The sequence below is a fragment of the Pipistrellus kuhlii genome, unplaced genomic scaffold, assembly GCF_014108245.1.
Source record: "Pipistrellus kuhlii isolate mPipKuh1 unplaced genomic scaffold, mPipKuh1.p scaffold_m20_p_20, whole genome shotgun sequence".
Taxonomy (NCBI): Eukaryota; Metazoa; Chordata; class Mammalia; order Chiroptera; family Vespertilionidae; genus Pipistrellus; species Pipistrellus kuhlii.
Window position 1 is genome coordinate 14364319 of NW_023425516.1, and position 14550 is coordinate 14378868.

The 14550-nt window shown below is 42.7% G+C and overlaps 1 protein-coding gene across 17 annotated transcripts in view; it reads left to right on the forward strand.

Annotated features, from left to right (window-relative positions):
• Positions 1–13314, forward strand: part of CLIP1 (CAP-Gly domain containing linker protein 1) — an 84963-nt gene extending 71649 nt beyond the window's left edge. For 9 of the 17 annotated variants that reach the window (XM_045585556.1, XM_036449014.2, XM_036449016.2 and 6 more), the window contains 7 exons: positions 888–940; positions 6507–6624; positions 6701–6851; positions 7385–7434; positions 9025–9030; positions 9984–10108; positions 11939–13314. In XM_045585556.1, the coding sequence (XP_045441512.1) occupies positions 888–940; positions 6507–6624; positions 6701–6851; positions 7385–7434; positions 9025–9030; positions 9984–10108; positions 11939–12164 (729 nt within the window). In that variant the 3' untranslated portion in view covers positions 12165–13314. Of the gene's footprint in view, positions 1–887; positions 941–3363; positions 3413–6506; positions 6625–6700; positions 6852–7384; positions 7435–8311; positions 8976–9024; positions 9031–9983; positions 10109–11938 lie in introns of those variants that run through there. The other 8 variants (XM_036449010.2, XM_045585557.1, XM_036449020.2 and 5 more) reach the window with 4 other exon arrangements.
• The last annotated feature ends 1236 nt before the right edge of the window (positions 13315–14550 follow it).

Sequence of the window (14550 nt, forward strand, 5' to 3'; positions counted from 1 at the left end):
CTGCATACCTCCTACTAGGGATTGAGCTTGAAACCCACTGAGCTCGAAAACCATTCCCTGACCAGGAATGGAACCCTGACCTGGTTCATGGGTCAACCACTGAGCTCAACCACTGAGCAACACTGGCCAGATCTTCACTCTTCTTTACACCAAAGGGTTCCCCCTGTCTTTCTTCCTCTTTTATGACTTGACTCTTTGGAAACCTTTGTATTTTATAGGTGAGATACGAAGGCTTGAGATAGAGCAAGCATAAAACTAGGCCCACATAATAAATGACCTGTTCCTAGCCCTCCCTGAGTTGGTGATATTCAACCTCTGTTGTTTCAGGAAAGGAACCAGAATGTTCATAATGACGTTTTCTCTCATCTGTTAACATGTATTAAATGTCTAAGGTTTATGCCCCTTTACTGTTCAGATGTTGTTTAATACTTTTGTTTTGTTAATCCTCACCCGAGGATTTTTTCCCCCCATCGATTTTCTTTGAGTGAGTGGAAGGGAAGGAGGGAGGGAAGGAGAGAGAAACATTGATGAGAGAGAGACACTCAATCTTTGCCTGTCGCATGCGCTCCAACCCAGGCAGGGATCCTGTAACCCAGGTTTGTGCCCTTGACCAGGAATTGAACTCTCGAATCCTTGGTCTGTGGGCGGCCGACATTCTAACCACCAAGCAAAACCAGCTGTTGATTAATAGTTTCAATTCTCAAGTCTGTGAGGAAAGGGGGTCAGTCATGTCAGACATGGTTTGTAAACAAATAGCTGTACATCCTGTGATGTGGTGCCAACTGCTCTCACTGCCCTGGGCCTGGGAATGTAACCCAGGGCTTGAGAACTCGGCCTTTCTGCGGGCTCGCTGGGAACTGACCTTCCATGTACGTGCTCTTTTCCAGGTGGAAGAGGAGAGATCTGTGCTCAATAATCAGTTGTTAGAAATGAAAAAGAGGTAAGTCTTCTTTTTCTGTCTATCGTTGGCATGTGTGTGAGTGTGCGAGTTTAATAAGGAAAATGTTAGAAGTTGATGTGTACGGTGACCTACAGAAAGTGTGCGACCTTCTCATTCAGAAAATTGCATCGTGATAGCTCAGTACTCACCATTGACAAATGATGAAAACTCACTTGCTGAAGTCTTGCTCTTCATTGCTAAAACAAAGAACAGCTGCATTTTAAGTCACGTTCAGTTGCATTTATTTGGAAGTGCTCTAAAAGCAGATTGTCTCATGTGATACTGCTGTTCCCTCCTAGTTTCAGTAACTAAAAATGCTATCATTTTACAAGGAGTGATTGATCTGCCTATAAACACTGATTTCCATGATATAAAATTTTTAATTTTTCACTGATAACTGGTAACATAATTGTAAATGTTTATTTTCAGAAAAAAGAGCTTTGTCATTTTTTTCATGATAATTAAATAGTATTAAGTGAAAGCCTTCCAGTCCTTTTGAATAAGGATACACAGGCCCACAAACACAGTCATTTAGAAGCTTAGTGCTTTTATACATCCTGACAGTCTGTCTGCTCTTTTAAAATGTGCAGTTTGTGTCTAGAGAAATGTAGAAATAAAGTAGAAAAACAAGAATTACCCACGCTCTTGCACAGTATTCTCCTACTTGTCAGGGCCGAGGGGCTCCCCCGCCGGGCAGCTGCACACGTGTGTTACTTACACCGCCGTGCCCCTCCTGCCCGCTGAGGAACTGAGGGCTGCACTTCGCCCACAAGATACCGGGTTCCAAAAGCTACAGCCCAAAGGATATTAGGCCTTGGTCCAGGGGTGCCGCCCCTCCTTTCCCTCTCTAATTAGATTCATTCTTTGTTAAAGTCTCACACCAGAATGCATGTGTTTTGGCACTGCCACGCCCCTGGCCCAGCGTTCTCCAGGTGACCATGCGTGAGCGTGGTGACCAGGCTGTGTTCCCTTAATCCAGAAATCTGAAAGCAAGTATATGAGCTAATAATTGGGCCCCTAAACACCTTCTAAAGTCAGTTTGATAAAGAATTTGTATATGGGTCTATGTGTAACATACTAGTTAAATAAATTTAGCATGGAGTACTAAAAAGAATTTGATCTGTTCTTCTCTGCTCTTACTTTAAAAGTCTGGAAAGTACTTAAATCATAAAGTTATTTGAGATGTAGTTGTTGAAATAAGAATTGAGATCTTAGTTGACAGTTTAATTTGGAAGTGACAGTTGAATAGACGTAATAAGAAAGCATAGACTTGCCTTCATTACACTGAAGTCATTGTATTGAAGTGCAGTTACTTACTCCTGACTGTAGGATGACGCTCTTTTTCATGAAGAAATTAGTAACAAAAAGGGGACATCTGTAATACTTTCAATAATAAAGATAAATTAAAAAAAAAAAAAGTAGTAACATCCTTCTCTATTGCTACAGTTTATTAGTATCTAAACATTGAATTGCAAGCAATATGTAGTCAAGATTTTCCTCTTAAGAATGTAATTGCTGAAACTGGTTTGGCTCAGTGGATAGAGTGTTGGCCTGTGGACTGAAAGATCCCAGGTTCGATTCTGGTCAAGGGCATGTACCTTGGTTGCGGGCACATCCCTAGTGGGGGCTGTGCAGGAGGCAGCTGATCGATGTTTCTAACTCTCTATCCCTCTCCCTTCCTCTCTGTAAAAAATCAGTAAAATATATTTTTTTAAAAAGAAAAAAAAGAATGTAATCATTGCCCAGCCCGCATGGCTCAGTGGATGAGCGTCAAGCTATAAACCAGGAGGTCATGGTTCAATTCTCAGTCAGGGAACATGCCCAGGCTGTGGGCTTGATCCCTAGTCAGGGGTGGGAGGTGTAGGAGGAAGCTGATCAATGATTCTCATCATTGATGTTTCTTTCTCTCTGAAATTAATAAAAAAAAAAAAATAAATATTTTTTAAATGTAATCATTTCTTCGGAAAACTGGTTTTCACGTTAGGCAGACCTCCTTCCAAACAGGTTCCAAGATGTCTGAGAGAGAACGACAGAGCCGACCTTGACTTGTCAAAACTGACCAAGGGGAGAGGTGGGTCTTCTGACCCCTGAGGTCTGCAAGCAGATTAGAGAACCTGTTTGGCTTCCCTCCCTCCCTCTGGGCTTTTCCATGTCAAAGGAGGACTTGAGAGCCAAAATCCTAGACATGGATTTGTTGGAGTCAGAATCAGTTCTGTCAGTGTAAATGCCAGATTGCCGTCAGGGCTGGAAACTGGTAGATAGTTCCTTCGACAAATTCTGCAGAGTCCCGTGCTGCTCACTGTGGGTGGCTGACTGTCTGACTGTCTCCGAGCTTTCGCTGCTTACCAATGCTCACTTCACTCCTCTCTTTTCCCTTCCTACTCTTGCTTCCTTTGCTATATCTGTGTGTCTTTCATGGTAAGACTAAAGAAAGTCTATCCACATTATAATAAATAAATTTCATATATTTTTAGTAAACCAAATTGTTGTATATATATATTTTTTGGCTGCCTTTGTTCCTCTGTGTCTTGCTTTTGTTTTGTAAGATATTCTCAGCAGTATACGCACACACTCACATACACACACATTATCTTTTTTTTTTTTAAGCAAAGAATTGCAGTGCAAACTTCTCCTGACTGATTTGCATTTCTCTTCATGTTTCTAATATTTGGTTCTTGTTATCTTGCATTTTTAAAGCTTGCCCAGTTACACTTTAAGGTATTCGCTTTACTGCTAGAACTTATTTCTTGTGCAAGTAGTAAGGAAAGAATCTAGCTAGTGTGTTCCCTTGGAGCAGGCGTCCTCAAACTTTTTAAAGTGGGGGCCAGATCACGGTCCCTCAGAGAGCTGGAGGGCCGGACTATATGAACTACTAATTCCTACTGTAACACCTCGGCTGCGCTCACTGCCCAAAAAACCTGGCGGGCCGGATCAGACTCCTCTGCGGGCTGCAGTTTGAAGACCCCTGCCTTGGAGGAAAGACTTCCAGCCCCTCTGGCCCTTCCTTCCTATTCTGCTTATCTTCCCTATTTGACTTTTCTAGTAACACCAAGTCAGGCCAGTCAGCATGGCTTCGGGGAACACAGGCCCGCCTGCCCCGTCTGCCGGTGTGATTTGTGACGCAGAGGTCCATGATGTTTGCTAAATGGTTTAACTCAGCCTCTCTCGTCTACACAGTGGGATTGGGGCTTAGAAATAGTGAAGGAAGCCAGCAGTGAGGACCTGGCCCAAAGGTGAGCTGCTAACAGCTGTTTGTCCTGCTGCTTGTCACGAGTTAGGTCCCTTCCTCAACCATGCATCTTTTGATAACTGTACAAGGAAGGAGCGTTCTGCTTGCCCTCTCCTTCTGAAGTGGCCTTGCTCAGAGGCTGTGTGATGTGAGGATGAGCAGATAAAGATGCTGTGCCTTCCTCCTCCCGCCGGCTGGTGGTCCCCAACACCAAGAATCGGTGACATCTTTGCTAACGAGAGTTCCTATGATGGAAGAATCCAAATCTGTTCAGTAACCCCAAATCCTCACTTTTCCCCCCAGTAAAACATTTCAAATAATGTTCAGATTTGAGTTTGTTTTCTAACAAGTGATGCTCTAGAAATAGATGTTACTATAGAGCAAACCACCAAGTCATTTTGCTAGAGGCTTAAGGAGCTTGAGCTTTATTGAATCTTTGGATTGCATCAGATACTTTCCAGTGGGAAGAAGGATTTGTACGTTTCTTCCGTTAAAATCGCTATTTTGTTTTAACCCTTGCAAGATCCTATTTCCTAGCAAGGTGCCACTCAGTATTTCAGCGTCACTGCTGCTCACCCCATTTCAGTGTACAGATAGTGCTCGAATATTGAATTCCAGGAATGTTTGTAAGTCTCAAATTCTTTTCTTACTACTTACCATTCCGGAGTATGAGTGTCAGCCACACAATGAGATAAATACACAGTATTTTTATCTTTGTGTAGAATCTACCATAAATCATGAGAATTCTGTAATTCGTGTGCCGGATATCTTGGGTCTCACTAACCAGACATGTACATTCTTCCATTGCTAACCTGGGCCTCAGTTTTCTATCCTTCCTGTTGGCTCTGCGACAGACCGAACCACGACATGCTCCATGCTCACCCCAACCGGGACTAACTTGGCTTGTTGCCTAAGTTACTATGAGTTCTCACTGAGGATTAGCTCCATGAGTGACATGTCCAGGTTGTATGGCCTAAGGGCTAGCTAGGAAAAATCCTCTTCAGTTTTGTCTTTTTTCCAAACTATTATTGTGATACAAGGTCTTTTTCCTCTTGTTTCACACTGCATATAATTATTTTATTTTATTTTATTTTTTTACTTTTTAAAATTAGAGATTCACAGAAGAGTTGTCAGGGTAGTTCCGAGTGCTCCCACGTGTGTCTCCAACCCCCCTCCCCTGGTCCATCATCCATCCCCTGGTACATTGACCAAAACCTGGAAAGTAATACTGCACACACTCTCATCTAGACTGCTGACCTTATTCAGATCCCCCCAGCCTTTCCACACACGTCCTTTTTCTCCTCCCGGTCCAGCCTACAAATCACACTGCATTCACTTGTCACTAAGGAGTTAGTTTCTCCAACCTGTGACTGTGCTCAGTCTGACCTCCTCCCTCGTGACTCTGACCGTGGCACTCTCAAAAATCTAAATGTGCACACACATAAACACAGTAGCCGGCCCTCCCGGGCTGTGTCTATTGTGTCTCGCCCACTCCTTCCTGGTCTTCCCTTCATCTTTCCCTTTCCTTTCCCACACCCTCCACAACAGGTGTTTCCCTTTCATCCCAGGCCTGCCCCCCCCCCCCCCTCCGCTGACCACAGCCATGCTGGGCTGAGGACAGAAACCAGTGCTGGCCCTCCTGCCTCTCAACATCTCCATACGTGCATTCCATCCCCGGAGCTCCGTTTTAACATGTCTGTTCTGGCCTTTATGTAATTACCTGTCATTTCCACAAGCAATTTAATGTCCTCTTCAGGTTCCATGGAGTAAGAGTGAGACTCCTTCAGCCTGAATAGCAGTGGTCCTATTTGCTACTGTTTGGCCCATTCGATCGCAAAAACTCATTCTTGGAACTTGCTAAAAGTTACTGAAATTAGTGAGAACCAATTGATACTTCCAGCATAAAACTGCTCTGCATGACATTGTATAATCGCTTTGCATGTGTGTATTTTAGTTGTTGGTATTGCTTGGTAGTAGTTTATTCAAGAAGTAATAGAATTCAGCTGGGGTTCGATATTTAGAAGAATTTTTTTTGGGTGCAACAGTCTTATTATTATTATTATTATTATTTATAATCATAAGTCTTCCAAAGTTACTGTTTCTTTAAATTCAAATGGCTACAATGATAGGCAGATTCAAGCATGTCTGTGCATAGTGAACTTTTGCTCCCCTCACAGTAAGTAAAATTTGGAAGCATAAAAGCCTTCTCCCTCTAAAAGCCCCTTGTGATGCACTTTTTTCTTTACATTAACTCAGGCTAATTGTGTGCTGCTTGTAGGACAGTCGTACACTGATCACTGGGTTGATTTCTGGAATTTTAACTCTTTGGTCTTTTAGAGAGTCCCGGTTGATAAGAGACGCAGATGAAGAAAAAGCCTCCTTACAGAAGTCCATCAGCATTACCAGTGCCTTACTCACAGAAAAGGACGCCGAGCTGGAGAAGCTGAGGAACGAGGTAGAGTACCTGCCAGGGCGAACGTTCACGCCGCCCCGTCCTGTTCCCACGCCTAAGCTGCGCCGCTGTGTTGCAGGTCACGGTGCTCAGGGGAGAAAACGCCTCTGCCAAGTCCTTGCATTCAGTTGTCCAGTCTCTTGAGTCTGATAAGGTGAAGCTTGAGCTCAAGGTGAAGAACTTGGAGCTTCAACTCAAAGAAAATAAGAGGCAGCTCAGCAGCTCCTCAGGTGACATGATGACTGTGTGTCCCCCCCTCCCCCCGCTCCCCGCAAAGGAGCCGTTTCTGGTCAAGATGCGCTGCCCCCTACGTTCCCTCTCATCCTTGGCTCTCCCTCCCTTTAATCAGACGAGGGCTCGGCACCACCCAGATCCCATGGGAGGAGTGTGCCTGGTACCCCCACTGCTGGGCCTTCCCCCGGTCTTAAGTGTGGGTTTGGCAGATGCTGGCTGCCGTCCAGGACAGCCGTGGGTTCTGAAGGTACACAGTGAGGGTGCAGAGGTGGCCCCTCGCTCCTCTGAATTCAGGTGGACGTGACGGCCATTCTTGCCAGCAGTGAGCCAGCGCAGGAGAGAACACCAGAGGGGTGGGGCCAGCGCCGGGGCAGGTCCCTCGGGAGCCCGGCCCTGGGACAGGAACTCGTGAGCGTGTACTGAGAGGCACATCTGGGAATTCCACAGAGAATGATTTTCAATGCAATCACAAGGAAAAAAAGATTGTGGCTTTTTAAACATCCCCTCCATTTTTTCTTCCCCTTATAAGGTAATACTGATACTCAGGCAGAAGAGGACGAAAGAGCCCAGGAGAGTCAGGTAACACTCCTTCCTTTGGTTTGCTTACTGGTGATTTTAAAAAGTCATTTAATCTCTTGAACAGGTAGTGCGTTCATATGATCTAAACATTAAGCAATATTAAAAATATGTTCAGCAACTCATCTCCCTCCAATCCTTTCTCTTTGGTCAGTTCCCAGCTCTCCAGTCAGGTAACCACACTTATTGGCATCTTTTTAAAAAGTCTTTTTAAGAGATTTAAAAAAAGTAACTATAAGCCAAGACTAATACAGTCTTTTTCCTTTCCCTTTTAACATACATGGTGGCATATTACATAAACTGATCTATACTTCCATTTTTGGCAGAACCTTGCCCCAAAAAGCCAAGCCTAGCCCCTAAGCAATACCTGTTCTTCCAGCTGGCCAGCCTCAGTGTGTCAGAGTGATTTTCACAGGCACCTCTCCCTTGAGTCAGCAGCCCTTTTCACCTCTGGTTCCCAGGCCAAGTGTGCTCATTTAAGGGTCCTTTCCTGTGAGGCAATTTTGTAGAGACCGGGGCTTCCCCATGGCCTGGGTCAATTTGATTTTTATGGACTAGCCTGGAAGACCCAGCCAAGGCCTAAAAGCCCAACCTAGTCCCAAAGGGCTGACCCTAGTTCCAAAGAGCCAGCCTAGCCCCTCAGACCTCAACCTAGTCCTGAATAGCCAAAGATGGTCCCAGAGGGCAACGCCTTGCTCCAAAGAGCCAAAGAGCCAAAGCCAGACCCAAAGGGAGGAGTCTAGGCCTGAAGAGCTGAGCCCAGACTAGAACAGCTGTAGCCAGTCCCCAAGAGCAGACCCTCACCCCGAAGAGCCTAGCCCCGCCCCTAAGCAATGCCCCCTCTTCCAGCAGCCCAAGGGAGCCAGCCTCAGTGTGTCAGAGTGACTTCCACAAGCACCTCCCCCTGGAGAGTCAGCAGCCCTTTCCACCTCTGTATTTCCCTTTTATAGCTGGGTAGTGTTCCGTTATGTGGATGTAACTTAATGGAATTGGTTCTCTGCCCCTTGACATGCCATTTGGGAGCTTTCTGATCTTCTAAGTGTATTGTAAACAATGCTGAAATTGTCTTGGACATCTGTCATTTTGTAGACATACTAGCATTTTTTTTGGGTACACTTCTAGAAGTAGAATTGCTCTGCCAAAAAGTTCCTTTCTTATCTCTCTACCTTACAAAGTCAGGGTTCTCGGAAAATGTCTCCTAAATCCAAAATGAACAAAACAGCCTTAATTTTAAATGTGGGATTATATGGAAACAACGTATCCTCTATTTGGAAATATAATGGGACAGACAATAAGCATCCATCTTCAGTTTTAATAATATATCTTGGGGTATATTTATCCTGCGCACAAATCACAGGTACACAGCCATCTGTCATTTTTAAATAAAAGCTCGGGGAGTTTTGACTTGTCTGACATCTCCTTTAAGAGACATGAAAGGATTCAGCAAACTACTAACTTACCCAGTTAGCATTGTCTGCTTAGTGTCTATGCGTAATAAGCATCCACTTAATTAACAGTGTTTTCTCTTTCTCTCCCTTTCCTTTCTGCTTCCATTTGTTTCACCTGCTGCTGCCAACACTTTCTTCCAACCAGCAAATGGTTTGTTCTATGTTTCCTAATTTGCGAGCACGTGTGTGTGTGTGTGTGTGTGTGTGTGTGTGTGTGTGTATGTGTGTTTTCCCACTGTATTAAATCCATGTTGTGCTGTTTTCTTCTTCCCGAAATGGAGCTCCTACTATGATAAAGTCTTAGAAAATGCAGTTTCAGAAGTGAGAAAAGATTCAGGGGTTCTGCCTCCAGTGTTGGCAGGGATGTTCTGCAGAGAACCACAAAGCTACTGATTGCTAGCTTCTTTCATATCATGCCCGAGCAAGAGAAAGAGGACAACTACTTCTTTAAAGATTGAATTACTTGTGTATGTGTATACACTCATACACATTTTTTAAATTATAAAGTGAGATTTTTTTTCATCAGCTATTTAGAAATATGAGATCTTTTTATTATTTGTAGGAGAGGAAAGAAACTTTTTGTTTTTCAAGAAAAGTGCCCTTGGTTTGAAAGCAAATGTTAGGACAAGGGTGTTTCCTCCTGCTGGTCATCTCGTTATTCCACTGCCCAGTGAATCCTGGCACAGTTGCTCTTCCCAGTTGGGGAACCTGAGCTCCACTCTGTACCTGAGCATATGCCTGAGGGTCTCCTCGGTGGAAATGGAGCCTGAGCCTTCTCTTTAAAACTTCTCCATTTTCCTCTGAAGTCTCACTTACCACCCCATCACAACCCATCAGCGAGTGTGTGAGGAGGATGTCCCTGTACGTTTTCAAAAGACGATAAGTTGTGGATTGGTTCTGCAGTGTCATGAGACAACTCTCTTGTTGTGCTTTTGTAAAGTGTTGTATGTGTATGTTTGTGTATCAGTATATAAGGTTTAGGTTCAGTAACAGCACCACTGGCCCCCCGTGACATCCAGCACACTCACAGCCATAGCATGAGTCTATGTCTGTGACTTCTTGATGGACACATTTCAGACACTTTATACATGTTTCTTCTTTTAGATTGACTTCCTAAATTCAGTCATAGTGGACCTTCAGAGGAAGAACCAAGACCTCAAACTGAAGGTGGAAATGATGTCAGAAGCGGCCCTTAACGGGAATGGTGACGACCTAAACAATTACGACAGGTATTTCATATGAGACAATACTGTTCAGTTCCGTCTAAATAAACTGTGCTTTTAGAGTTGGGTTCTTCAGTGGGTTGGAGAGACAGCTACCTTTGGCTGATTAGCAGACAGTGATACATACACACTATAAATGGCTTTGATGTAAACATTTTATTTATTTGCTTTAAATTTAAAAAAATTTTATTGGTTTTTAGAGAGAGGAACGGAGAGAGAAACATAGAGAAAAAATAACATGGGAGATTAAATATGGTGGTGGAGTAAGTAGATGCTACAAGGACACGCTCCCAGCACCAAACTGGAATTACAACTAAAATACAGAAAGACTTCCTGAGTAATCAACGGAAGACTCGCTTGAGAGAACCTTGATAACTAAGAACGGAAAGTGGAGATAGCATAGAGACTGGTAGGAGGGGTTAAAGTCATACAGGATCAGGAGACACGGAGAACCCCAAGCAAGAAGAACTTAAACAGGCCCACACCCAGATAGATCATAAGTAAAATGCCAAAAATTGAAGAAAAAGAAGAAGGCGGCGGAGGAGGAGGAGGGGGAGGAGGGGGAGGGGAGGAGGGGGGAGGAGGGGGAGGAGGGTGAGGAAAAGAAACTTTAAAAAATACATTTTTTAATTGATTTTAGAGGGGGAGAGAGAAATAGAAACATCCATGATGAGAGAGAATCATGAATCGGCTGCCTCCTGTAAGTCTCCCACTGGGGATCAAGCCCACAACCCAGGCATGTGCTCTTGACTGGAATCAAATCTGGGACCTTTCAGTTTGCAGGCAATCCTCTTAAAAGGCAGCAAGAGAAAAGCAAACTGTTACTTACAAAGGAGCTCCCATAAGACTAACACCTGATTAATCAGACATTCTACTATAATAGATAGAAGGAAATGGCATGAAATACTCAAGATAATGGAAAGCAACTATCTGAAACCAAGATTACGATATCTAGCAAGGCTATCATTCAAAATAGACGGTCAACTAAAGAGCTTCCCAGACAAAAATATTAAAAAAAAGGCTAAAGGGAGTACATTACCACCAAGTCAGCATTACAAGAAATGTGAAAGGGACTGCTGTAATGGTAAGAAGAAATAGAGAAACCTAGGCATACAGAATTAAAATGGCAATGAATAAGTCCGTATCAATAATAATATTAAATATAAATGGATTAAATGCTCCAATCAAAAGGAATAGGGCAGCTGAATGGAAACAAAAATATGACCCAACTTTATGCTGTCTACAAGAGGCTCACTTCAGAGCAAAAGATACACACACAGGATGAGAGGGAAGGGGTGGAAAAATTTTTTCCATGCAAATGGAAAAGAAAAAAAGCTGACAAAATAGACTTAAATGAAGACCATCACAAGAGACAACAAAGGTTACTACATAATACTAAAGGAATTGATCCAACAAGAAAATATAAACCTAGTAAACACATACATATGCACCCAATATATAATAGGAACATCTAAAATATATTTTTAAAAACTTCTAGAGGTCTTTAAGGAGAGACCAATAACAATACAATCAGAGTAGGGGACTTTAACACCCTGCTGACTTCACTGGACAGATCTTACAAACAAAAAGTTAATAAGTAAACAGTGACGCTAAAGGACACACTGAGCCCTAACCTGTTTGGCTCAATGGATAAGCATCAGCCTGCGGACTGAAAGGTTCTGGGTTTGATTCCAGTCAAGGGCATGTACCTTGGTTGCAGGCACATCCCTGACAGGAGGTGTACAGGAGGCAGCTGATGGATGTTTCTCATTATTAAGTCTATCGGGGTGGCATTGGTGAATATGAGTTTCTAATCATGCCCACGAACCTTTGCAGTGACGACCAGGAGAAACAGTCCAAGAAGAAACCTCGCCTCTTCTGTGACATATGTGACTGCTTCGATCTCCATGACACAGAGGACTGTCCCACCCAGGCGCAAATGTCCGAGGACCCACCGCACTCCACGCACCACGGCAGCCGGAGCGAGGAGCGCCCGTACTGTGAGATCTGTGAGATGTTCGGGCACTGGGCCACCAACTGCAACGACGACGAGACCTTCTGACGAAGCCTCACCTCCGGGCCTGTGCCCTCGCGGACACACCAGCATTGTGTGCGCAGACTTCCGGACAGCTCACGATATTTTTGACCCCCACCAACAAACCTAAGGAAATATTTTGATCTTCCAACAAATCGCCCTTTTAGTTTCCCCGTATACATTAGAATAATAAATGCTTAGGAGGTGAGTTTTCACCTCTTATTTTTGTCGTCTTGATTTTTAAGCTTCAGCAGGACGTTGCACCAGAGGCTGTTACATGTATTGTCCTGAGGGAAACCTCCAAGAACAATCCCCACCCCTCCAGTACCTTATTTAAGTAACTTTAAATTATGCCATTCTCATATTTGCACTAAAATCTTCCCAGGCTGCGTTTTTGTATAGTGAGATGTTTTGGTTAAGCTTTGACACTGGAATGAGTTGAAAAAAAATGTGCCATTTTGCATTTTCATCTACTCATATAGAGCATTTTATTTTTAGTCAAAGAAATACCTGAGACCTTTGCACTACCTGATGTCAGTAGTGCCTCTGCTTCAGGCTTGGTAACACTTAGGTGTGATGATAAATCATGAAACAGGTAAGGGGGGGAGCCCCCAAACTGCTGTGGGACATTTGATCATTGATATGCTGCACCCACTTATTCTACTGTGGCGTTTTGTTTGTTGGTTTTGCATAATTTCAGCTATAATATGTATATATTTTTAAAAAATCTTTATTTTGGGAAAAAGAATACACAATTATGTCCTTCTTTTCAGATTTTTACCTTTATAAAAAAGAACAAAACTTAGAATGTTTATCAGAATATAATGGGTTAGGCCAGAAATAGCATCACACAGCTTTGGAGCTATTTTTTATTTTTGTTTTCATTTTGTTTATCAGATATAAATAAATACAATATTTTTCCTTCTCTAGCAGATATCCCCAGCAGTCAATTAATTAGATAATAAGCTGCTATACAACACTTTATTAACCAACCCACAATCTTTACAAGTTGTATTTACTGTCTTTTTAGATGAATGTATGATGAGAAGTTCAATATTAATAATTTTGGATTTTCTTATCACAAAAAATTAAATGAAGGACCTCAGCCACCAGAAGTTTATCAACCAGTTTTATTAAACTATTTATCTTGATTTGAACTGAATGTCTTTTAGAAGATGTAAAAAGTAATAAATGTATCTCCATGCTACATGTATAAGAACTTCTATAATTGTATATATGCCTTTGATGTATTTTCCCCTCAAGATTATTAACTGTGTTTGACAAGTGAAAAATCTGTAATCAATTGAATTTCTGGTTATAAACATAATGGGAATTGTTTCACAAACAATATGTAAAGCAGTATTAAAATTTGAGCAAAAAATGTTCTGTACCTACTTTATTTTTTTTAGTTAAATACCATTTTTCAAAAATAATTCTTTATTTGTTGAAAGTATTACATATGTCCCCCTTCCTCCTCCATTGACCTCCTCCAGTTCACCCCACCTCCACCCTCATCTCCCCTGTGTCCATGGGCCATGTATATAAAGTCCTTAATTTATTACCTCCCACTCACTCATCCTCCCTCTCCCTCCTTGCTCTCCCCCTCGCCTTCCCTCTGAAGTTCTGCACTCTGTTCCATGCTTCCATGTCTGGATCCACTGTGTTCATCAGTTTATTTTGTAAGTTAGAGTCCACATATGAATGAGATCATGTGATTCTTATCTCTCTCTGAATGACTTATTTCATTTAGCATGATGCTCTCCAGATCCGTCCAGGCTGTCTCAAAGGGTAAGAGGGAGAAACTTCAATGATGAATGAGAATCATTGACTGGCTGTCTCCTGTATGCCCTCTACTGGTGATTGAGCCCACAACCTGGCATGTGCCCTTGATGGGAATTGAACCAAGGACTCTTTAGTCCACGGGCCAATGCTCTATATCTACTTTAATAAACGATTATTCTTTTTGCCGGGTGGTACTGATATTTTAAGTTTCTTTTATCATAATAGTTTTTCTTCAAATGAGCAAGCACAATAGATCCAAATATCAATTTCTACTGCAGTCTTGCTGATATACAGCTTTAAGAATTTGGTATATTCTTTTTTAAAATGTTTTTATTGATTTGAGAGAAAAACATCTGAGGAAGAAACATTGATCCCATACATCCCATATGCACCCCAACGGTGACTGAACCTGCTACCTGGGCATGTGCCCTTGACCAGACATTGAACAGCTGATCCTTGGGTGCGCAGGGCTGAGGTGAACCACTGAGCACACTGGCCAGGGCCTTGATAGGCTTTTGTATGAATGAGGTGCACCCGTGATTTCCACAACTGATAAGGTAATATGCGAATTTTACTGATGAAGTAAGTGCTGGGACCTGGATTCCACATCGGATAGTCTTTCCTAAGAAAA